Consider the following 15,872-nt stretch of genomic DNA (forward strand, 5'->3'; position numbering starts at 1 on the left):
TGAGGCAGTGTCCCACGTACAGCAACTAGAAGGTTGTGCAACTATGACATGCAACTATCTACTGGGGCTTTGGGGAAAAAGAGGAGGAGGATTGGCAATAGATGTTAGCTCAGGGCCGGTCTTCCTCAGCAAAGAGAGGAGGATTGACATGGATGTTAGCTCAGGGCTGATCTTCCTCACAAAAAAAAAAAAAAGAGGGACGCATGCAGAATTCTGGAAAGGCACAAGCTGTAGCTGCCTGTCTGAGCTGGGGTGGCCTCAGTGGGAACGTTCATAGAGGAGGGCAAGCGTTGCTCTGCTTACAAAGCTCTCTTCCCTCCTCTTCACCGCCTCTTACCCACTACATGCCTCGTGGGGTCTTCCACGTCCTCTTACCCACTACACTATCATGCGAGACCTTCCACATCCTATTACCTACTACATGCCATGTGAGACCTTCCCTCCTCTTACCCACTACATGCCACGTGAGACCTTCCCTCCTCTTACCCACTACATGCCACGTGAGACCTTCCCCCCTCTTACCCACTACACTGCCACATGAGACCTTCCCTCCTCTTACCCACTACACTACCACGTGAGACCTTCCCTCCTCTTACCCACTACATGCCACGTGAGACCTTCCCTCCTCTTACCCACTACACTAGCACGTGAGACCTTCCCTCCTCTTACCCACTACATGCCACGTGAGACCTTCCCTCCTCTTACCCACTACACTACCACGTGAGACCTTCCCTCCTCTTACCCACTACACTACCACGTGAGACCTTCCCTCCTCTTACCCACTACATGCCACGTGAGACCTTCCCTCCTCTTACCCACTACATGCCACGTGAGACCTTCCCTCCTCTTACCCACTACACTACCACGTGAGACCTTCCCTCCTCTTACCCACTACATGCCACGTGAGACCTTCCCTCCTCTTACCCACTACATGCCATGTGAGACCTTCCCTCATCTACCCACTACACTACCACGTGAGACCTTCCCTCCTCTTACCCACTACATGCCACGTGAGACCTTCCCTCCTCTACCCACTACACTACCACGTGAGACCTTCCCTCCTCTTACCCACTACATGCCACGTGAGACCTTCCCTCCTCTTACCCACTACACTACCACGTGAGACCTTCCCTCCTCTTACCCACTACACTACCACGTGAGACCTTCCCTCCTCTTACCCACTACATGCCACGTGAGACCTTCCCTCCTCTTACCCACTACACTACCACGTGAGACCTTCCCTCCTCTTACCCACTACATGCCACGTGAGACCTTCCCTTCTCTTACCCACTACACTAGCACGTGAGACCTTCCCTCCTCTTACCCACTACATGCCACGTGAGACCTTCCCTCCTCTTACCCACTACACTACCACATGAGACCTTCCCTCCTCTTACCCACTAAATGCCACGTGAGACCTTCCCTCCCCTTACCCACTACACTAGCACGTGAGACCTTCCCTCCTCTTACCCACTACATGCCACGTGAGACCTTCCCTCCTCTTACCCACTACATGCCACGTGAGACCTTCCCTCCTCTTACCCACTACACTAGCACGTGAGACCTTCCCTCCTCTTACCCACTACATGCCACGTGAGACCTTCCCTCCTCTTACCCACTACATGCCACGTGAGACCTTCCCTCCTCTTACCCACTACACTAGCACGTGAGACCTTCCCTCCTCTTACCCACTACATGCCACGTGAGACCTTCCCTCCTCTTACCCACTACACTAGCACGTGAGACCTTCCCTCCTCTTACCCACTACATGCCACGTGAGACCTTCCCTCCTCTTACCCACTACACTAGCACGTGAGACCTTCCCTCCTCTTACCCACTACATGCCACGTGAGACCTTCCCTCCTCTTACCCACTACATGCCACATGAGACCTTCCCTCCTCTTACCCACTACATGCCACCTGAGACCTTCCCTCCTCTTACCCACTACATGCCACCTGAGACCTTCCCTCCTCTCCAGGCCTTGCTGCCTCCCATCCACCACCACCGAGCAGCTACACCTCCCTATGACCCCGCCTGTAGCCTGGCGTCCACACTGAGTTGAGGGCAGTGTTAAGTGCTTGTGATACTGTTTTTCCAAAAGCCTGATTTGTGGGACCAGCCTGGTGGCATAGTGGTTGAGTTCACGCGCTCTGCTTCTGGCAGCCTGGGGTGCACAGGTTCGGATTCCGGGTGCGGACCTACACCCCACTTATTAAGCTGCACTGCAGGCATCCAACATAAAGTAGAGGAAGAGGGCCTGGATGTTAGCCCAGAGCCAATCTTCCTCAGCAAAAAAAAAAAAAAAAGGATTGGCAACGGGTGTTAGCTGAGGGCTAGTCTTCCTCAAAAAAAAAAAAAAAGCCTGATTTGAGGTGGAGAAGAACTGTGCCTGTCATCTGGAGAGCCGCATGGTGACACCAACTCCATCATCTCCATCATGTCCCTTTGCTTCTCATCCTCAGAGCTGAGGAAGAGCAGAGACATCATTGGGTGGGGGTTTAGTCAGATAGCGTGTCTGTAAGATAAGGGTCTCTCAAGGTTCCCTCTGCTGTTGCATCCCATGCTTCCTGCTGCCTCAGTGAGGGGAGGTCGAGGAGAGTAGATAACTACGAAGCTGCGGTTCAGTGACCCGCACTCCAGCTCCTCTCTCGTGCCTGCATGTGGTAGACTGAGGAATCGGCAGGATAATTAGCAAGGGAGAATGGTCGTTAGCACAGAGAGTGGTAGTGACGAATGCCGCAGGGGCCTCTGTCCTTGTCACAGTCAGGGGCTCGGGGCCACGTGTGACCTGCATCTCCTTTCCCAGTGTGGAAACATGGCCCGCGAAGGTCTGCGCACCCTCGTGGTTGCGAAGAGGGCACTCACAGAAGAGCAGTACCAGGATTTTGAGGTGAGCAGACTCCCCGTCTCCCTCCACCCTCACGGACATTCCATCCCTTGTAAGGCACTGGTGTTCCCATTAAAATGAGTTCTTACTGCTTGTGTGACATCGTGAGGTTGTGTCACCACAGCCCAGGAGCAGGAGCGGCCTCCCACCACAGGAGCATTGGGAGTTAGTCCTCCACGCTTTCCTGTTCCCACCCTTCTCCAGTCTGCTGGGAAAGGAGTGTCCACAGAGGCAAAAACTGATGATTTCTTTCATATGGCAAATTTTCACGCATTCAGTAAGTCCTAAATGATTGCGAGCACAGCCCCTGTCTCTGTCCTCAGAGCCGATACAGTCAGGCCAAGCTGAGTGTCCATGACAGGATGCTCAAGGTGGCTGCAGTGGTGGAGAGTCTGGAGCGGGAGATGGAGCTGCTCTGCCTCACGGGGGTGGAGGATCAGCTGCAGGCGGACGTGCGGCCCACACTGGAGATGCTACGGAACGCGGGCATCAAGGTAGGGGCGCAGGCCTCGAGCCAGGACTGCCATTCTGTGCGCACGGGCCGCTCTCCAGGAAGTGTTGTTCTTGGACCTTGGAGGAGGCCTGGATGTGAGGGGCCCTAGGAGCAGAGCCCCGCTCGCTTCCTCTTGCTCCCACTGGATCTTCCAGAGACCCGCGCACATCCTCCATCAGACCAGCAGGCTTTCTCAGGCGCTCCTCTCCAGGCCTCCCAGGTGGACAGCCAGCCCTGCCCTTTCCCAGCGCTGCCGCTGCCTCGGCCTGTCCTCACTCGCCTGTCCCAGCTCAGATGTGGCTCTTTGTGAAGCCCCAGCTTCTCCCTGCAGCACCCTGCTCGCTCGCCCACACCCAGCGTCAGGCTTTCGTGGAGCGTGAGTGCCGAGGATCCAACCCCGGGGGCGTCGGGGTCCACTCAGGAGGAACGCGCCTCCGTCCTCCCGAGCCTTTCACTTGACTGAACCAGGTGTTAGAGTGAGGGTTATCCAGAAACCGCCTGAACTGTTCCTTTTATTCATGTCTGGTGGTTTTCTGCCTATAAACTGCATGAGTCGATGCTTGCTATCGCTGCCCACTGACCTGCTGTCTTTTTCTTACTGGTTTATCCCCTTCAGATACAGGGGAAAGTAGCACTTTGTGGTGTAAGTTTCAGTTTTCAGGAACTACTTTCTTAGCTTTCGTGCTCTGAAAGTTCGATTCCAGGATGGTAGAAACTTCATTTCAGTGCTGCCTCAAGGAGAATGGAAAAAAATACAGCTTGCTTTTAAAAGAAAAGCTTGTGTAGACTAGAGAGACAGGACTGGAGGAAAGTGTCAGAGGGCAAAGCTGCGCCTAACATCAAATCCAGAGTACATGCAGCAGGCGTTGAGGAAGACAGGGTGATGTGCACAGAAGGGCGTATGTCCTCGCCCTCCGGAGTCGCTGGGAGAGACACCCGGAGGTTTCCCGTCATTCAGGGCAGCACCAGAGGCTGTCAGGAGGCTGCGTCTGGTTTCAGAATTCTTGTGCATGTGGGAGTTCAAAAGTACAAGAGAGCAGTTCAGACTCAAAACGTTTAAGTTATCTAAACCTAATTGTACTGAACAGCCAAAACGTTAGGTGAAGAAATGTGATGAATTAGAAGTAGACAACCTGCTCATTTTATTGTAATTTTTCATCAACTTCAGATCAGTTTACTTAATTGTATGTGCTGGATTATCATTGTATTACAGTAGTAAATGTTACTTGTATGAAGATTTGAGTGTTTATACTAATTCTTTGCCAAACTCTACAAGACTTTCTGGAGCTCTGCTCTTTTTTCTGTACATTTCCTATCTAAAGAATCAGACTCCTTCATCCCCATACATAACATAGGCTCTGATTTCAGATAGTCCTTCGAAGCATCAAGGCGATCTTCCAGCCAGCTCACACACGCTCCCTGAACGCTCGCCGCCTTCCCAGCAGTGGTAGTTCTTGTTCTTTTGTGTAGTTGTTCCCAACTTTGTCATAATGTGTGTCATAATCTTAGGTCCAGGCTCAGTAAAGGAGGTATAAATGTGTGAAATGAATGGAAAGCACAAATCCTCAGACATGAAGAGCCACAAGTAGATTACGCCTAAGCAAAGAATTAGTATATCATATAAGTTTCTTCTGTTTCCTGTTTCCAAAAATGCATATTTATGTATGATACATAAGACGCCTAAGAAATTCAGATGATAAGGAGAAAATACTGCAAGTTTTTTGCTGTTATATAAAATATATATAAACTATCTTGTTATACAGTAAATGTCCTGATTATGTTCTCTTTTTAGTCTGGGGACATTTATATACATAATATGTGCGTGTGTGTGTAATTTTTTTTTTCCGTCATGTTTTGTTTGATACAAACAACTTTCGGCTTAACTATTGCCTGCTTACCCTTTTTGAACCTCAGTTTCCAACTGGAGAACTAGCAAATTGGTATTAGGATCCTCAGGATCCTCCCAGCTCTGCAAACCCACAGCTGTGTGACACCTTCTGGGCCTGTTGGTTTGGCATCAAGGCGGCGTGAACGTGGCCTTTGGACATGTACAGGTGTCCTCGTTAGCCTCAGCCATGCAATTCCTAAACCCCAGTTGTTATTCACGTGCCTCCAGATCTCAACTGCTGAGTTGGAACATCACTTTGCTCTTACTTGTTTTAGCTAAGCAAGTCGACAGAGACATTTTTTTTATTGTGGGAAAATGTACATAAAATTTACCATCTTAACCATTCTTAAGTGTGCAGTGCAGTGGCATTAAGTGCATTCACATTGTTGCACAACCATCACACTGTCCATCTCCAGAACTTTTTCATCTTGTAAATCTGAAACTCTGTCCCCATTCAACACTAACTCCCCATTCCTTCTGCCCCCAGCCCCTGGCACCCAGCCTTCTACTTTCTGTCTCTATGAATTTAACTCGTAGTAGTCATATAAGTGGAATCATACAGTATTTGCCCTTCCGCAACTGGATTATTTCATTTGGCAAAATGTCCTCCAGGTTCTTCCATGTTGTAGCTTGTGTCAGAATTTTCTTCCTTTTTAAGGCTGAGTGATATTCCATTGTATGTATAGACCACATTTTCTTTATCCATTCATCTATTGATGGACACTTAAGTTTCTTCCATGTTTTGGCTAGTGTAAATAATGATGCTATAAACATGGGTGTGCAAATATCTGTTCAAGGATAGACGCTTTTCCGAGATGAAAGTGTAATAGTATTGAAGTTCACTAGTTTAAATTGTTTCCTAGATATGGATGCTCACGGGCGATAAACTTGAGACAGCCACTTGCATTGCCAAAAGTTCACATTTGGTGTCTAGAACACAAGACATTCACACTTTCAGACCAGTAAGTATATGTCTAAATCACTTTGATTTTTAATGTTTTATCTCACAATTAAAACGTATTATTTTTGTGAGAATGTATATACAGTTATTTATTAATTACTAAATATCTGTTTTAAAAGAAAAATCTAATTTTCTTATTCAATTTATAAAAACATGTTAAAAATACATCTGTTAGTTATATACATTAAATGTGATCAAAAAGCTGCATTTTTTTTTTTTTTGGTGAGGAAGATTGTTCCTGAGCTCACACGTGTACCAGTCTTCCTCTATTTTGTACGTGGGATGCTGCCACAGCATGGCTTGCTGAGTGGTGCGTAGGTCCGTGCCCGGGATCTGAACCCATGAACCCTGGGCCACCAAAGCAGAGCGTGCGAACCCAACTACTACGCCACCAGGCTGGCCCCAAAAGCTGCTTTTTGATAGAGTGAAACAAGGTCTAAATTCAAAAGTGTTTTTCTGCGATACTATTGGAATTGTTTATTAACACCTAAATATTTTTAAATAGACATACTGCAATCATTTTCCAATCAATTTAGAAAAATGTATATTGATAAAAATTACATTTTCTATGCGTTATACACATTGCATATGGTCCAGAAGCTGCTTTTGTGAAACAAGGTCTAAATACAAATTAGGAATGTGTTTTTAATCTACCACCATTTTCAGATTAAATGCTCTTCCTTAATTAGCTCAAAGAAAATTAATAGAAATGATCTAAATTTATGTGTTTACTGTATGTATTAGTTATGACTAAATTTATTTCAAAGAAAAAATAAAAGTTTCTTGGGTCTTGATTGATGGAGGGTGAACAGACATTGTGTGTCTGTGATTTTTCTAAATGAAGCTCTTGCACCTACAGAAATAGTTATTTGATTATAATTTACATGTAAATGTAGTTTATTTCAAAGCATTGGAATCGCAAATTAGGCCCTGCAGACTACTATTTGCAATTAAATTATTAATGATTCTGATAAAACTTCGGATCAATTTTTGTTGACTTTTCAGTGTTATAGCACCACAAATTAAAATTTCCACAATAAAACCTACCTATTGAATGATGATTCTGAGATTAATTTGGATGACATGAAACTTTTAATTTATTTCAGTGCTGTAGTATATCATTTCTTTTATGCCCCATAAAATCTCCACAGAAAGAATGTCAAAAACCAGTATACCGGTTTCTGAAATGTTTTCATTCTAAAATTCGTGGTATTTCAAGATTATGACCTGGCTCTACCCTTCAGGTTGTTTAACCCTCTGGGTATTTTGTTTGTTTGAACGAATAGGCTCGGTTGAGAATCGTGGCAGAGACAGCAGGGGTGGGTTTACAGAAGCATTGTCATCACTGGGCCTGTTATGAAGACAGGTCATCCTGTCCCTCCCTGCAGGGTGGCCCTGAGGGACTCAGCTTCCTCTCTTGGGCCCTGCGTTGTGGGGCATTGAGTTGGGATTCTGAAGAACTGTGTCCCTGGTGTTAGAAGTCACCCCCACCATGCTGTTACCCTGGGAAAGGACCAGAAACGTTTAACTAATGGTTATCGTGCTCTCCTCTGAGAAGCTTGTCTTCCCTACCTGAACACAGGTGGGGGCCCAGCTGTCTGTTCTCACGGGCCGGCTCTTCTGGTCACTTTGTCTCAGTGGAATTGTGGGACCTTCACTACACTTTACAGCGGAAGTTTCCCGCTTCAAGTTACCACAAATCGGAAAACAATTAGTGTTAAATAAGTAGGTATTTATGCCTGGCCGTGTAGGAGAAGTTTGAAAGCACGATTTGTTATAGGACTTTGTCAAGCACCTTTTGGTTTTAGATAACATTTCTATAGATCTCACTGTGATTTATAAATAAGGGCTTGTTTGTCAGTACCTCTGATTTAGATAAGATTGTAATTTGGGTACTTTTTCCCTTTTGTGGAGGTAACCAGTCGGGGAGAGGCCCATTTGGAGCTGAACGCCTTTCGAAGAAAGCATGATTGTGCCCTGGTCATATCTGGGGACTCCCTGGAGGTGAGGCTGGTCTCTGACCAAGGCAGTGTCTGTCTGTCTGTCTGTCTGTCTCCCAGAGATGAGGCTAGTCTCTGACCAAGCACTTGTCTGTCTGTCTGTGTGTCTATTTGTCTCCCTGGAGGTGAGGCTGGTGTCTGACCAAGCACCTGTCTGTCTGTCTATCTGTTTGTCTCCCTGGAGGCAAACAGGACCATGAGGCTGGTCTCTAGCCAAGCGCCTGTCTGTCTGTCTGTCTGGAGGTGAGGCTAGTCTCTGACCAAGCAGGTGTCTGCTTTTCCTGCTCGTGGACTAAGGGCTTTCTGAGTCAAGTGTATTTATTAGGCTGCTTTTGCTCATCTGCTTTTTAAGTTTTTACCATCATAGCAGTGGTATATGCAACTCTGGTGAGCAGTTACAGCCTGAAGGAATGTGATGGCAATCAGGGTGATCACTGACTCCTTAATGTTCTAGAGGTTGATTTGTTTTAGGCTTATTCAACATTCTCTTTAGGTGCCAGGCCTTGTGCTCATTGTTAATAGCATGGCTTGCCTTGGAGCCTTGACTGTGGTACCCACAGTCTTGACCTAAATATATCCAAAGCAGTGTTTCCAAAAGTGAGCTCCGTGGGACAGAGGACGTGTGAGCCACGAGCCCCTGGCATGTGCTGCAGGAGGCCCTGGCTGGAGGTGGCTGAGACAGCTCAGCTGGAGCCGGTCTAGGGCCTGTGGCCTGGCTGTTGGCCAGTCCTCTTTGGGTCAAATCACTTCTTTCCTCATTTTACTCGTAGGTCTGGCCTCTGGGACAAGATGGCCGGAATGGCTGAGCCCACTGGGCGCCTCTCTCTCCATGCAGCTTTGGCTCAGGGCTCTCTCAGACTTTGTACATGCCGCCAGCTTCCCAGAGCAAGTGTTCTAGAAGTCTGGGGGAAGCTGTGCAGTTTCTTAGGACTAAGCCTTTGTCATGTTAGTCACATTCTATTGGTCAAGCAGGCCACTAAGGCCAGCCTGATTCAAGGGAGCGGGTCAGACTCACCTCTCCCTGGAGAAGTAGCAGGGATGGTTGTGCCCTCTTTAACCTGCCACTGTGCCCATTGCAGAGGGTCACGTGCTAGCTCAGGTCATGCCACATTCCCTCTGGTTGTTGGAGCAGATAGACTCTCTTGGGCTGGGGAATCATACAGAACGCCTCCCCAGCTCCCGTCATCCCCTCACACCTTCACCAGTCGGTGAGCTGCTTCAATGAAAGACTGAACTGTGGGCCTGTACAGGGGTGAGTCAGACATCGCCCTACCCCCGCAGTGTGACACCCACCTGTCCTCACCACCCAGCAGCCCCCACTGTCACTGCCCCCAGAGCCCTTCAGCTGGGGTACCAGACCTGGAGGGGGCTCCCGCCCTCTCCCCACACTGTCCCACGGGGCGGCCCACACTTCCCGCCTGGTTTCCACTCCTGTGCGGTGTCGCGGGTGCTCAGAGTGTGCGTTGTTCTCATCAGGGTTGTGCAGGCACGCCTGTCCCGCGCCCACTCGCCTCTTCCCCTCTTCTGTCGCCCAACAGGCCGACAGTGCTTTCGGCCTCCTAATGTGGCATTTACCTCCAGCTGTCTAAATAACAGTGTTTGCATAGCTACTGTTTGATTTTGTGGAGTTTTTGCTCTGATCTGTTTCATTTCTGCCATGCAAGACGAGGGTTTATTCTCTTTCCTCTCGCCCTCCCAGCGTGGGTGACTCAGGATTCCAGTTGGTCCATTCCGGTGGTCGCTGTCCCAGGAGCATGTGACGCCAGGACAGCTGAGCCTCGTGCCTGCTGCTGTGACTCATGTTCCTGCCTGACTTTGTGTTTCCCCGGAGCTAATGAGTGTCTTTTCTCTCTTGCTTAGTCCCTCGTGTGCTTACTATTAATTCAGTTTTTCTTCTTGGAGAAGTCCCTCCTGGGGTCTGGAGGTGTGCCCAGTGCACAGCTGTCTCGTCTGTGGGGTCCTCCTCTCCCACTGCCTCTGCTGTCGTCATTGGACCCCTCATTTTGATAGAGCACCTCCTCCTCTAGCTTCCTGGAAGGGGATCACAGAGATCAATTTTTGAGACCTTTCCTGGGAGTGAGGTGTGTTTCCTACCCTCGTACTTGACGGCCAGAGTGCCGGGGCTGGAATTCTGAGCGAGGAGGGTTTCCCTTCCCCTATTGCCGCCCGCCACCCAGTGCACCTGCTGTGGAGCCGAGAGGGAACCCTTCGAGCCCCAGTCCTCCGTCTGAGGCTTGTTTGGATCTCACCTTGCCTGGAAGTTTGCAGGACACCCCCCCCCCCCCAGTATTGTGAAACTGCATATTAATGTACCAGGTATGGTGTGTTTCCATTAACTTGTATCCTTTGGGTCGGGGAAGAAATGATGAACGCTTTCCACACTTCTGATTTTCCCGTTCTTGCTTCTTGGCGCTCCTGTTACACGGATGTTGGGCCTCTGGAACTGGAGCCATAATCTCCTTATCTTTTCTTTCCTGGTTTCCATCTCTTCACTTCCCCTCCCGCCCTCCTTGTTAAGCTTCATCCTCTCCAGAGGACAAGCCTTGGTCTTTGCCAGAGCAGGAGGGCGCCGCTGCCCAAGCAGCCGTACTTGGGAGTGGGAGAGATTAGGGATGTGTCTGCCTGGCCGTGTGCTGGCATCTCTCCAGCCTCAGCTCTTCCCACGGCTGGCGTCAGAAGACTTCTCGCCTCTGCCAACCCCTTGGCCGTGAGTCTGTCTGCTTTCCAGCGTCCGAAGCCTTTTGCTAATTTCTCCTGTCCTCTGGCTCCTCCTTGTAGGTTTATATCTTTTTTAAAAAACTACCTCTCAGTTGTTTTAATGGGATTTGGGAAAGGAGCAAAAGTGACTAATTGCATTAAATCCACCATCTTTTATGAAATCTTTTTTTTTTTTTTTTTTTTTTTTGGTGAGGAAGATTGTTGCTGAGCTAACGTCTCTGCCCATCTTCCTCTATTTTTGTATGTGGGACACTGCCACAGCATGGCTTGCTGAGCAGTGCGTAGGTCCATGCCTGGGATCTGAACCCACGAACCCTGGGCCACCAAAGCAGAGTGCACAAACTTAACCGCTACACCATTGGGCCGGTCCCTATGAAATCTTTTTTGTCCCACCAAAAATACACGTTTGTGGTAGGCAGTCAAAGGTAGAGAAACCTGATGTTGGAAAGCATATCTACCGCCCACCCTAGTCCTCCTCCCAAAAAGCAAGCTCTTGTACTATTTCTGTTTCTAGGTCTTCCAGTGTCTAGATTTTCACCAATCTAGATAATATGCTGCATCTCTATTTCTAAATCTGTCAAGTTTAGGCGAAATCTACTGAGTACCTGCCATAAACAGGGTTTAGCCTAACATCCCAGGGTTTAGGAGAGGAGAGGGCATCAGACCTCATCTCAGCCCTTCACAGGGGCACCTGCAGCTGCAGTTCTTCCTCACGCGCGTCCGTCCACCCGCCCCTCCCTCCTCACACGCGTCCGTCCACCCGCCCCTCCCTCCTCATGCGCATCTGTCCACCTGTCCCTATGCACTTTCTGTCTGCAGAGGTTGGCTGAGACCTCGTGTGTGTTGGTGACCTTCCACCAGCTCTGAACCATTGTGGGCGTGCACATCCTTCACGTTCCCACCTTACTTAGATGGGTTCCTGGCTGGGTGGGGGACAGAAATGTGCACTCGTCTGCTCTGTAGAAACAGGCTGTATTGTCGTTGATCAGGTGATGTATAGTTTTGTGAATCTAAACTAGAGCTTGCCAATATGGCCCGTATTTTATCCTGTCTTATTAACAAAGTTTTTTAATTGACTTTAATTATAAATGTCTAATGGGAGAAACTACAGCCTAGGGGCAGTGACTTTGTCTTTAAGATGACATGGCATTTATTTTGTTTTCTTATATTCTGTTCCACATGTTCCACAAAGGGTTGAGATGACTAGCAAAAGTCACGTGTGGTATATCAGGCTAAAATGACGTGAATGAGAAAGTCAGAGCAAAGGGAAAATAAGAGTAGACAATAAGATCGAGTCAGTGTGGGGACGCTCTGAAAGAAGTGGGCTGTGCGGCCCTTTGGGGCTGCAGACGTGGCCTTGAGCCTCTTTGCCCCCAGAGAACAAGAGGAAAATAGAAAATGCATGTGGCCTCAGACTCCACGTCTGTTCCCGCACACACATGCACACACACGCACACACTCACACATACCCACATGCACACGAACGCACACATCACATGCACACGTCACATGCACACACACTCCCACACGCACATGAACACACGTCACGCACGCACACAGTGCACACACACATGAACGCACAAATCACATGTACATGTCACACGCATGCACACACGCACGCACGTGCATGCACACACGCAGTCAGTGTCAGTCTTGAGCTGCTCCTGGTGCTGATGCTGGAGAGGGACATGTGGCACAACCCCTGAAGGGCCCCGTCTGGTGCAGGGGTGGCATCAGTCCCGAGCGGGCGCGGGCGCCCTGCCAGCCGCTGTAGAACATACAGGCACACCGTCCCTACAAGGAAGCACACTGTCAAGGGTGGTCACAATGTGAGTCTGAGAACCTGGACCTGTGGTGGCCTGTCCTTCGTGCTGGGGTCACTTTCGGAATGTTAGGCACAATGAGGGGACCCCTAGCCTTCAGACAGCTTTTGGGGATTTTTATTTTCTCCACCAAGATGGAGAATTAAGAGTCAATACTGAGAGTGTGTCATATTGAAGATCAAACAGAGATCTTTTTTAGCCAAGTACTGGGAGGGTGGGGCTGGAGTTGTCTGAAGGAGGACAAAGACTAGGCGGGGAAGCCCCACAGAGCAATCCTCCGTCTTCTGGGTCATCTAAGGAAGGCGGCGCCTCAAGAGTCCCCTCTGCAAACCCCCAGTGTACAGTGATGCTCACGATGAGATGCAGAGGCCCAGCCCCGGCCCGGCCCTCTGGCCCCTGACCGCTGCTTGCTGCCCGTCCACACTGCCTGGCAGCTCTGCAGCCACCACGCTCTGTCCTGCGGAGGCCCTGGACACTGGCCTCTCCCCCTCTCACCCCTGCCTCCTCTGCACGCCTGTCTGTTACCATTGAGTCCCTAACTGTGGGTGGCTGTCCCATGGGGAAGGAGACCCAGAAGGGATGCACATGACGCACTTGGAGAGGCCGTTGGACTTGCCCACAGACGAGGGAGCTGTGGCTGGTGGTCAGGCGGTCACACGGCACGCTGTCTTGCAGGTCTGCCTGCGGTACTACGAGCACGAGCTCGCGGAGCTGGCCTGCCAGTGCCCCGCCGTGGTGTGCTGCCGCTGCTCGCCCACCCAGAAGGCCCGCATCGTGAAGCTGCTGCAGCAGCGCACGGGGAAGCGCACGTGCGCCATCGGTGAGTGCCCCGCCACGCCCTGCAGGTCCCAGGGCCACCGTGACCTGTAGAAGGTGGCCTCGCCCTGTTGGCTGTCGGGCTTTCAGAGAACTGAAATCCTGAGATCGGCAGGCACAATTGTGTTCAGTGTCTAACACAAGAATGACTTCATCTTTATTAGGGGATGTTTCAAAACAGCCTCTACTGGTGAAGAGAAAAGCAGGGTCATGTGCAGGTTTTTATTTCATGTCACAACTTTTCGTGCTTCCCAGGTGACGGAGGAAACGACGTGAGCATGATCCAGGCGGCCGACTGTGGGATCGGGATTGAAGGGAAGGTACGTGGTCCTCTCGTCACGGGCCATCTCACCCTTGCCTTGGGTGAGCATGCACTGGAGAGCCCGCCCTGCCCGACTCCGAGCTGCACGCTTGGGTGGAGGCACCCCGTCGCTCTGGTCCACTTCGTGAAGGGCAGGTGGACAACGCGCACGTCAGTGCCAAGACCTGCGCTGTCCTCGCTGTCCTTCGAGGCGTGTGCAGAACCCTGTGGCCCGGAGTCCCCTCCCCACGAGGCTCAGCTCAGAGGTCACTAAGTCCTCCCGCCAGCCAGTGGTGGCCGCCCACGGCCCCTCCAGCTTCTCCTTCCCTGTTTCACACACCCGTCACGTTTGGGCGTCCGTGTCTCCTGCCGACGGTGAGCGGTAGTTGGAGGTTTTCTCTTCTGTGCTCAGATAAAAACACTTCCAGAGAGACCTGGCAGTGAGCCTAATTCCGGTGCAGCTCTTTCCCTCGGCTGCTTTCTTCCCTGTCGTTTAGAGCATGTGAAGTGCTTCTGATCAGCTGCCTCGCTTAACCCTCGGCAGCTTTGTGAAATAGCAGGGGCTTGTTTTTTAAGCATGAGATAACTAAGGATTAGAGAATTGTCTTGAAGGTGCGCAGCATCACAGGGCAGTCTCCAGGATGGCGTCACGTTCTGCCTCTCTTAATTTCTGTAATAGTGGCAGACTGCTGAAGCCGAATTCTTCCAAGTCCCGGTGAGCAGCTCCTTCAGAGTTGTGCAGAGACAGCCTAGTCTTCTTTCAGTCGAGGCTAAGTTCTGACGGTCGGCTTTGGGAGTGCGGGCTCTGAGTGTGCGGGTCCTGTTTCAGGAGGGGAAGCAGGCCTCCTTGGCGGCGGACTTCTCCATCGCGCAGTTCAGGCACATCGGCAGGCTGCTGGTGGTGCACGGGCGGAGCAGCTACAAGAGGTCCGCGGCACTCGGCCAGTTCGTCATGCACAGGGGTCTCATTATCTCCACGATGCAGGTACTGCAGCCTCGGCTCAGTGTGCCGCAGGGGGCGGGCCCTCGGGAGAGCCTGGGGACCCTCCGTTTATTCGATGTCATCGTGAGGTAGCGGGGTGTGAGCGTAAGGCCCCCGAGATCCTGCGTGAAGATGAGGCCGCGTGACTAATGGCTGCTCTCTCTCTCGAAGGCTGTGTTCTCCTCCGTCTTCTATTTCGCGTCTGTCCCTCTGTACCAGGGATTCCTCATGGTCGGGTGAGTGAGCTGCTCAGCAGCATCGTGGGGTAGAGCGTTTAGTTTAAAGACACCTGTCTAGGATCTTGTTTGAGTGTTTCCTTCCAGTCAGTGTTCAGAATGAATAACACTAATGTAAGAAACTCATGTTTTGCTTGGGTGAACTTGAAGACAACACCTGTCCGTGTTAAATTTTCTTATTAGATTTTCTGTTTTCTTGGGGAAGCCATAATTTGTGTCAGAAACTATGTTGGATCCGAGACTTTTTAAAGCGTCCTGTGGCATGATGAAGAGGGAGGAGCCAGCCAGGATCGAGGAGGCTGCTTCCCAAAGCCCGCCCTTCTGCCGGCTGGAACACAGCTAACCGCGACGGGGCCATGACCCATGAGCAGCAGAGACCCACAAGAACAGAGGTGTTGGGACGGGACAGAACAGATTCCGGAACAGACTCTGAGAGGCTCCCTGGTGGTGACGAGGGCTCGGAGGAGAGCTTCCCAGGGCACTGCATGCGTCAACCCACAGGGAGGGCTGTGCCCGTTGGCATTTTCTGCTGCAGGGCATCAGTTGGATTTTCTTTTTCTCATCCTTTGTAGTTACACGGGAGGTAAAATCAGGGTGCCTGTTGGGGAGGTGGCGAGGTAAACGCACCTTCTCTCCTGACGCCCTCCTCGAGAGCCATGCAGCGCCTGTCACTCACTTGGCCAGGGCTCCGCACGGCGGGACAGGAGATGGTTGATGGGACGGCATCGGTGGTTAGCACACATGTTCCCGCCCCGTTCTGAGTGCT

General features: G+C 50.5%; 1 protein-coding gene across 11 annotated transcripts in view; it reads left to right on the top strand.

The window, feature by feature from the left end:
• ATP9B (ATPase phospholipid transporting 9B) overlaps window positions 1–15,872 on the top strand; it is a 280,439-nt gene that overhangs the window by 238,127 nt on the left and 26,440 nt on the right. For 10 of the 11 annotated variants that reach the window (XR_015554337.1, XR_015554338.1, XM_087439362.1 and 7 more), the window contains 8 exons: window positions 2,808–2,891; window positions 3,212–3,382; window positions 6,133–6,231; window positions 8,145–8,234; window positions 13,447–13,591; window positions 13,843–13,907; window positions 14,718–14,873; window positions 15,042–15,106. Coding sequence is in view for 9 of the 11 variants with exons in the window: in XM_087439362.1 (XP_087295488.1) it covers window positions 2,808–2,891; window positions 3,212–3,382; window positions 6,133–6,231; window positions 8,145–8,234; window positions 13,447–13,591; window positions 13,843–13,907; window positions 14,718–14,873; window positions 15,042–15,106 (875 nt within the window). In the remaining 2 variants the exon portion in view is untranslated. The remainder of the gene's footprint in view (window positions 1–2,807; window positions 2,892–3,211; window positions 3,383–6,132; window positions 6,232–8,144; window positions 8,235–13,446; window positions 13,592–13,842; window positions 13,908–14,717; window positions 14,874–15,041; window positions 15,107–15,872) is intronic. The other variant, XM_087439366.1, reaches the window with a different exon arrangement.

This window comes from Ceratotherium simum, chromosome 14 (genome assembly GCF_057802395.1).
Source record: "Ceratotherium simum simum isolate JZ-2026a chromosome 14, ASM5780239v1, whole genome shotgun sequence".
Classification (NCBI taxonomy): Eukaryota; Metazoa; Chordata; class Mammalia; order Perissodactyla; family Rhinocerotidae; genus Ceratotherium; species Ceratotherium simum.